Source organism: Sinocyclocheilus anshuiensis, unplaced genomic scaffold (genome assembly GCF_001515605.1).
Source record: "Sinocyclocheilus anshuiensis isolate Anshui unplaced genomic scaffold, SAMN03320099.WGS_v1.1 scaffold543, whole genome shotgun sequence".
Lineage (NCBI taxonomy): Eukaryota > Metazoa > Chordata > Actinopteri > Cypriniformes > Cyprinidae > Sinocyclocheilus > Sinocyclocheilus anshuiensis.
In genome coordinates, this window is record NW_015552590.1 from 431,177 (window position 1) to 439,238 (window position 8,062).

The 8,062-nt window shown below is 34.0% G+C and overlaps 1 protein-coding gene and 1 long non-coding RNA gene across 3 annotated transcripts in view; one reads left to right on the forward strand and one right to left on the reverse strand.

Moving 5' to 3' along the window:
- Window positions 1–1,383: 1,383 nt before the first annotated feature.
- LOC107665522 (GTP-binding protein 1-like) overlaps window positions 1,384–8,062 on the forward strand; it is a 9,577-nt gene continuing 2,898 nt past the window's right edge. The window contains exons 1-11 of one of the 2 annotated variants that reach the window (XM_016456432.1): window positions 1,384–1,388; window positions 1,677–1,863; window positions 3,052–3,163; window positions 3,512–3,692; window positions 3,770–4,118; window positions 4,202–4,325; window positions 5,325–5,439; window positions 5,745–5,889; window positions 5,963–6,281; window positions 7,244–7,422; window positions 7,658–7,783. In XM_016456432.1, the coding sequence (XP_016311918.1) occupies window positions 1,696–1,863; window positions 3,052–3,163; window positions 3,512–3,692; window positions 3,770–4,118; window positions 4,202–4,325; window positions 5,325–5,439; window positions 5,745–5,889; window positions 5,963–6,281; window positions 7,244–7,422; window positions 7,658–7,783 (1,818 nt within the window). In that variant the 5' untranslated portion in view covers window positions 1,384–1,388; window positions 1,677–1,695. Of the gene's footprint in view, window positions 1,389–1,558; window positions 1,588–1,676; window positions 1,864–3,051; window positions 3,164–3,511; window positions 3,693–3,769; window positions 4,119–4,201; window positions 4,326–5,324; window positions 5,440–5,744; window positions 5,890–5,962; window positions 6,282–7,243; window positions 7,423–7,657; window positions 7,784–8,062 lie in introns of those variants that run through there. The other variant, XM_016456431.1, reaches the window with a different exon arrangement.
- LOC107665523 (uncharacterized) lies at window positions 6,203–7,667 on the reverse strand. The gene is made up of 3 exons (XR_001631560.1): window positions 7,581–7,667; window positions 7,328–7,417; window positions 6,203–6,275 (listed from the first exon to the last, which is right to left on the reverse strand). It is a non-coding gene; the product is annotated as an uncharacterized LOC107665523 (long non-coding RNA).

Here is an 8,062-nt window from a genome sequence, read left to right on the forward strand (position 1 = left end):
CTAAACACAAGCATACTTTTAGTGACTTTTTAGTGTATTTACAGAAAACATACTTATGTTACCCTTACTTAAAGTATATTTTATGTCTACTTTGTGTAAGAATATAACAAAACGATTACACTTTTAGTGGGTTTTTAATGTACTTTATATTGCAGTAGGCCTACACATGGTTATATTTTAAATATTTATGTATTTATAATTGTAATATTTGGAAAATTACAATATTTTGAAAAACATTTTTAACATCTGCAATGTACAAACGTTGGTCAACTATTATTAAGCATTGCGATATTTAAAATATGTTGTTTAATATGTTGTTCAGTTTTACTTAAAAGGTTATACTACTTTGGTTGATTAGGCTGTTGTTCATTACGATACATTAATTGTAATAAGCTAGGTGTTTATAAATTTGTTCAAGCTTGACGCCTTTATTTTCTAATATATATTTCTGAAATTCCCACAAGGATTTCAACATCATATACGAAAAAAAAAAACTGCCCTTACTTGTGTTTAAGTCGTGGGGAAGTCGTGGCCTAATGGTTAGAGAGTCGGACTCATAACCCAAAAGGTTGTTTTTATTTTTTTATTTTATTTTATTTATATATATATATATATATATAAATATGTGTATATAAAATATATAAATGTATAAATGTAACGTTAGTGCAATGAAACTTACTGTATTAAAAGAAATTGATTATATTCTATTAAAATATTAGTTTATTTAGTTATATATGATAGTTAATAGTTTATACAGTTGATAAAATAATAGTTTGTGAATTAATTAACAATCTAAAAAGTCAAATATAAACATATAAACAATATATAAACAAATATAAAAATATAAACAAATAAAAAGTATTATATGTGCCAAGATACTTCCAGTGCAGTAACTTTACCTTATATATTAAATAAATACCTTTTAAGTATATTAAGGTATAATTTATAAACACTATATACATATGCTGATAAAATAATAGTTCATGTAACTTTATACATTTACATTACATTATTATATTATACCGAATATGTTGTACAGAAATACTTCCAATCCACGGCACAACACTGCCACCTAGTGTTAATACTCTCCAGAACCTCCTAGAGGCCTTTTTCAATGGTAGTGTTTATACAAAAAGAAGAAGGGGGAAAAACAAAAATAAATTAATTTGCTACTTATAATATGCTTGTTATTCCAATCTCTTGTCTTGATTATATGTCTATCGATACATATCGCAATCATATATAACATTTAAAAATGTTAATTTATGGCTTCTAGAGAGACTTGTTCAGACTTGCCTGCTTGCACTTTTATGTAATAATATGAATTAATTATTACCAAGTAGGCGTGTCTTGATGGATGTCCTATTCCGGCGTCTACACGAGTACGAGTTGAGAGATAAGCACATTACATCTAACTTTCTTTTCTTTTCATGTATAATTAGTTTTTCAGACTTGCATTGTTAATTATTCACGAGTAGGTGTCTCTCTCCAGAGCTCGTTTAAAATGCATAAATTACTTGCAAATAACTAATTAATTATTCACGAGTAGGCGTGTCTCCCAGAGGCCCCTTATTCCTCATACAAAAAGTGCATGAAACTAGTTGAGAGTTGAAACGAAACTTACTCTGGTTTTAGAACCGAAAAACTAAACTTCACTGGATCAATCTCTTTTCCAGAAGCAGGCTGGAGGAGCACATGGCGGCGATGGAGAGCAGCTTAAGCCCGGCGGTGGAGTCGGTTGTGCCGGCATGTATGTTCGCTCCTGACCCGGGCTGCGCGGAGGATTCGCCCAGCGCTGAGCGCAGCGACGCCGGCGACAACCAGAACGGGGAAGCCGAGGATCATTTAGACCTCACCAGCAAGGTGGCTCTCAGGCCTAAGCGTTCGTTTGAACACTTTTCTGTGTGCATGAACCATTACAAGAGTTTATTTGATAAATGCGTGGTGTTTAAACACATTTAACAACTTTGAATTCAAAGCAAAGTGACGCGAGTGACACGTTGGCTGTGCATGTGAACGCCAGCTGGCACTGCAACAACTCTGTACTGTACTCAACTGTACTGACCCCAGACTCATGTGCATGTGTGCGATCAAACCTGACCATGAGTAACATTGTGATTGATAAGGTTGTTGCACTTTTAATGCATGTAAAACTGCAATAAAAAGTGCAACATGAAACAGCACAGTTGCTACAAATACTGATTTGTAAGTGACCAAAAATTATGTTGACACTCTTAAGTCACACTTAAAAGTATTCATTAGATTTGATTATATTTAGAATTATAAAATATCAAACCAAATGTATTTTAAAGATTTTTTTTTAATTATTAAATTTATTTTAAATTTAATTTGCCAGTTTTCAAGCTTAACGTTTTTATGGATGTTTTATGTTTTTAGAGTTTATAATAATAAAAATAAATTCTTACATTTAATTAAATAAAATGGAATTATTAAATTACAGATAGACTGTTTGAAAATAGGTTTACTTGCAAAAATGGTTCAGAAAAGTTGTTATAACTTGCTTTCTAAAGCAGTAGAATTCATTTTATTTAAATAATTTTAATAATTAAAAACTAACCAAACTACTTTTTATAAAAGTTATTCATTCATTCATTCCAAATAAGTTTTGAAGTCACTGTATATAAATGAATATATGGAATGCATACCAGTATATTAGTATCTTCAATAGAGTTAGTCATAGCCTGCTGTCTAAAGCAGTGAAATTCATTTTATTTAAATAGATTTTTGTTTTAATCATTTAAAACAAACGTTTTGCAAAAAAAAAAAACAAGTTTGAAAAGCGTGCTTGTGCTATCATTAAAACTAAAATAGAATAGATGTAATATTTTGTAATCCAGTTTAATGGCATTCATACACTTCCAAAGTGTCCAAATTCTTTTTGGGGTCACTGTAAAGAGATATTAAATATATGGAATGCATACCAAAATTTTGACGTTTTAATATATTAAAATACATGTTCAACAAATATCTAGTTTTTCTTCTATAAGTACATTTAACAGTACTTTTATTATTGTTGTTAACTGTCGTCAGTTTGCACTGGTCAGCCCTACAGGAGAGCAATATGAGTGTTTACAAAAGCAGCTGCGAGAACGAATAGAGGAAGGATGCGGAGAAACCATCTATGTGGTCGGAATGGGAACAGGTGAGACTATTTTTACTATATTAAATAAATGCAACCTTGGTAAGCATGAGGGATTTCTTTCAAAAACATTAAAAACATTTTTACAAAACTTTTGAACATTTTTATTTAATAGACAAAAACACTTCTTTAGCAAAAGACACCATGCAATAGCGACCTTGTGACCTCTAAGGTCAAAGGTTGTTAATGTGTCTTGTTTTGACCAGATTTTGTACTTTTGCCCATCTGTCATATTTATTATTGTATTTTCAAGCCTTTTTTGCCATAATTTCAGAAACTGATTTTGACTTTCCCAGACGTAAATGTCCTATTAAGAAGTGTTGATAAATTCTTGGTGTCTCTGTCTCTCAGACGGTGGTGATTATGGTCTGGATGAGCGGGATATGGAAGCATCTGTCACTACAGTGCAGTCACTTTGTGAACAGGTTGATGCTGACCTGATTCTGCTGAGAGAGAGGACAGAAACAGCAGGACATCTCCGCGATTATCTCATCCGTCGTCGAGTGGGAGAGGCAGACTTCCTGGAAGTCAGGTTAGGAGATGTTTTACAAAGAAATTATGTTATTTATTAATTATACATTTTTTGCTTAAAATCATTGATTTTTTCAGAGTGGCAGTCGTAGGTAATGTAGACGCTGGTAAAAGCACACTTTTGGGTGTCCTAACCCATGGTGAACTTGACAACGGTCGTGGATTCGCCCGCCAGAAGCTATTCCGCCACAAACACGAGATGGAGAGCGGCCGGACGAGTAGCGTCGGTAATGACATCCTGGGTTTCGACCAGGAGGGGCAGGTGGTCAACAAACCGGACAGCCATGGAGGCAGCCTGGACTGGACCAAAATATGCGAGAGGTCATCGAAGGTCATCACTTTCATCGACTTGGCGGGCCACGAGAAGTACCTGAAGACCACCATATTTGGCATGACTGGTCACCTGCCGGATTTCTGCATGCTAATGGTGAGAGGGAGTAGGTGTGCCACAGGTGTATGCACTCGGCAGTTTCAAGTTTTATGAATTCTGTCTTTTTCTGTATCGCAAAGGTGGGAAGTAATGCAGGAATCATTGGCATGACTAAAGAGCACCTCGGTCTCGCTCTGGCCCTCAACGTTCCTGTTTTTGTAGTTGTAACAAAGATAGACATGTGTCCCGCTAACATCTTACAAGGTAATGTGACTAATTTTACTACAGAAGTTTAAAAAAAACTATAAAAAATAATTTTTTATATATAGAATAGAAATTTTGTAAGATACCAGGTGCCCACAAATTTTTGCAGATGTTGTGTTTTTTTATTTTAATGCTTTTGTTTTTACACATTTTATACTATAACCAATATGATAGTATAAATCAGCGGTTCCCAATCCCAGTCCTCGCTCTGCATATTTTGCATGTCTCGCTTAGTTAACACACCTGATTCAGATAACCAGCTTGTTAGAAAAGAGCAATGTGCATGAACTGTGTTCCGATTGATATGATCCCTATACAGTGTTCATTGCTCCCTATTCCCTGAGCAGGGGAAATCCGAAGAAAAAAAGTTTTCTTCTCTTTGGAACATTCATTCATGGATTTGCGCTGCGCCACTGCCTGCAGTGTCTTCACACACAGACGAGTGTGACATCATATACCTCTGTAAATAAATACAATTTAAATTCACGTCTCGCACACTTTAATGCCCTTTAAATGGAACATATACAGTACACTCATTTCGAACTGGAATCATGGCGGAATATCCGGTGATGTCCACTTCGCAGGGCACTTACTTTCGAATAGAACAAACGCCGTACGTGATAAGAGAGACATACGAAATGTGCAGAGCAGGGGGGCACGAGGACTGGGATTGGGAAACGCTGGTATAAATCTACAATTTATTTTTTTTTTTTAAGGTTTATTTTTGTAATTTGAGTGTAATATTCTATGACTTCTCTGTGTGGATGAACTTACACACTAATGGTGTAATTCCTGCATGTTTGTGTAATATATGCAAGAATACTTCCTGGTATCCTTGCGCATATTGTGCAAATGTTATTGGGTTTTTTGAGTTTGGAAGTTATAAGATGTAACGAAATTAAAGTTAAAATTATTTCCTGGTTTAATCAACAATATCCCGCAAATGCCTACAGTGTATGTTTTTTTTATAGACAAATTCTGTGTGGTTTCGTGTTGCAGAGACGCTAAAGTTATTACAAAGGTTACTCAAGTCTCCAGGATGCAGAAAAATTCCAGTTTTGGTGCAAAACAAGGATTATGTCATTGTTACAGCCTCAAACTTCAGCTCAGAAAGGTAATTTTACTGAAACTTTACATAAACTTACACTTAAGATGAGCCTCGCACTTTTTTGACTTGGGCCACTCAATTTTTTTGGCCTAGAATGCCATAAAAAATCTTACCAACCACACAAAAACTGTAAAAGTTGAATTTTTAGTCACTCCTGTGACTACAGGTAAATTGTTTACGTGAAAAAAACGTTGGAAATCAAGGTGCCTTTTTGCCCAAAGAACCTTTGTAAGCGTAAACCTCAAACAAGGTATTAATATCATCTGTAGTAATGAGAGCAAATTAAACCAAAACATTATTTTTGTGTGTAGGATGTGTCCGATTTTCCAGATCTCAAATGTGACGGGTGAAAACATGGACTTGTTGAAAATGTTCCTGAACTTGCTGTCTCCCAGAACGACATTTAAAGACGATGAGCCGCCAGAGTTTCAGATTGACGACACGTATTCAGTGCCGGTACGACACATACTGTATTTGTACTTCTGTCTACCTCTTTCCCAATCGTTTAAACCTCTCGTATGTTCCTCAGGGTGTAGGTACCGTAGTATCAGGGACTACTTTACGTGGATTAATACGGCTGAATGACACGCTGCTCCTCGGTCCGGATCCTCTGGGCGTCTTCATCCCCATCACCATCAAATCCATCCACCGCAAGCGCATGGCTGTTAAAGAAGTGCGCGGCGGGCAGACAGCCTCATTCGCTCTGAAGAAGATCAAGCGTTCGTCGATCAGGAAGGGGATGGTGATGGTGTCGCCCCGCCTCAACCCACAGGCATGCTGGGAGTTTGAGGCAGAGATTCTCGTACTGCACCATCCAACGACGATATCGCCGAGATACCAAGCTATGGGTGAGTAGGCAAGAGAAATGTTAAATATTTTGACTGAATTTTTGTTACTCATGATATTAAATAGGCCTACTTAACATTATTTTTAATATAGTCTGTTAAACATTTAATAAAAAAAGATTAGCATAAATATTTGACTGAATTTTTTATTCTTATGATATTGAAACGTAACTTTTTGTATGTAGTTTAAAATATTTAATCAAAAGATTCAAAATAAATATTAGATTTTTTTTATGTAATCTATATTAAACATAAAAAAAAGATTTACAATTATTTTTCTTGTGATATTTAAAACATTTGCTTGTTGTATGATATATATTGAACATATAAACTATTGAAATAAAAAATAAACAAAAACATCCAAAATAAGATATTTTAATTTTTAATGCAGCAAATATTTATTTAGCATTTTATTTATTTATAAATCCAAATATCTAAATATTAAATAACTATGTAATATATAAATAACACATTTTACTTAAATATGTCAACAATAATATATGTTATAACCAGTATAATAAGTATCAGGTATCAAATCTTCAGGTTTACCTTTATAAAATTGGGTATCAAAAATGATAATTGAATGTTTGTATTGGGAAAACTGCTGTTGTTGTACTGAAGAAAAAGTATTTAAAAAGATACATTTAACATTACGGGGGGATACACACATTTAGGCAGATGATTTTGTTTCAGTTTACTATATTTTTTACATTGTTATTTTGTGTTTTATAATATTGTTGTTACCCAATATTATAGTATAAATCTACTCTGTTTTACCTTAATGAAATGTAATATACATATACATAAAGAAATGAATTCCCTGTTTGATTTTGGGGAAATTAACCCTTATATTATGTGCTCCCAATATTGGCTTCTAATATCAATGCTTTTGTTTTACTGAAGGAGAGGTATAAAAAATATGTAATTTAAATAAAAATTGTATCTAAAAAGATATTGTATCATAGTTCACTGTGGCAGTATCAGACAGACAGCCACCATCATCGGCATGAACAAAGACTGTTTACGGACGGGGGACAAAGCCACTGTACACTTCCGCTTCATCAAGACCCCCGAGTACTTTCACACGGACCAGAGACTCGTCTTCAGAGAGGGCAGGACCAAGGCCGTGGGCACCATCACTAAGGTCAGAGGTCACAAAAACATTCACCCTATATATACATATATATGGTTTCTTGAGATTTATCCAACTGGAAATTGTTATTGAATTGGTTTTACTTTAGAGATGTCAATCATGCTTTTTTTATAATGTCAGCCAATAAAGTATATAAAGAGATTTGTTACCTTCCAGCATGAGTCATAAAAACTGGCGATGCATTTCCTTCTGAAACTCCTGTCTGTTGTCTTCGCTTGTACGACAGCTGCTTCAAAGCAAGCCTCAGGCCAAGATGCAGTCTACCAAGAAAACCTTGTCACAGGTGGAAGGCTCTTCATCAGCCTGCGAGGAAAGCACACAGATGGGAGGAAGCCCTCAAATGGGACAGCTGGTGAGAGGCAGCAATAAATCCATAAATAATGGATAAAATAACTGTACAAACTACGTACAGATATTTTATTATATATTGTAAAAATGTTACAAATCAAGTCAATAATAATAGTAATAATACTAATATTGCATAATATTTTAATTTTACACACACACAAACATTTTTTTTATATTTTAATTATATATATAATATTTTGACTAATGATTGTTTGTATAATATATATATATATATATATATATATATATATATATATATACACACACACACACACATATATAT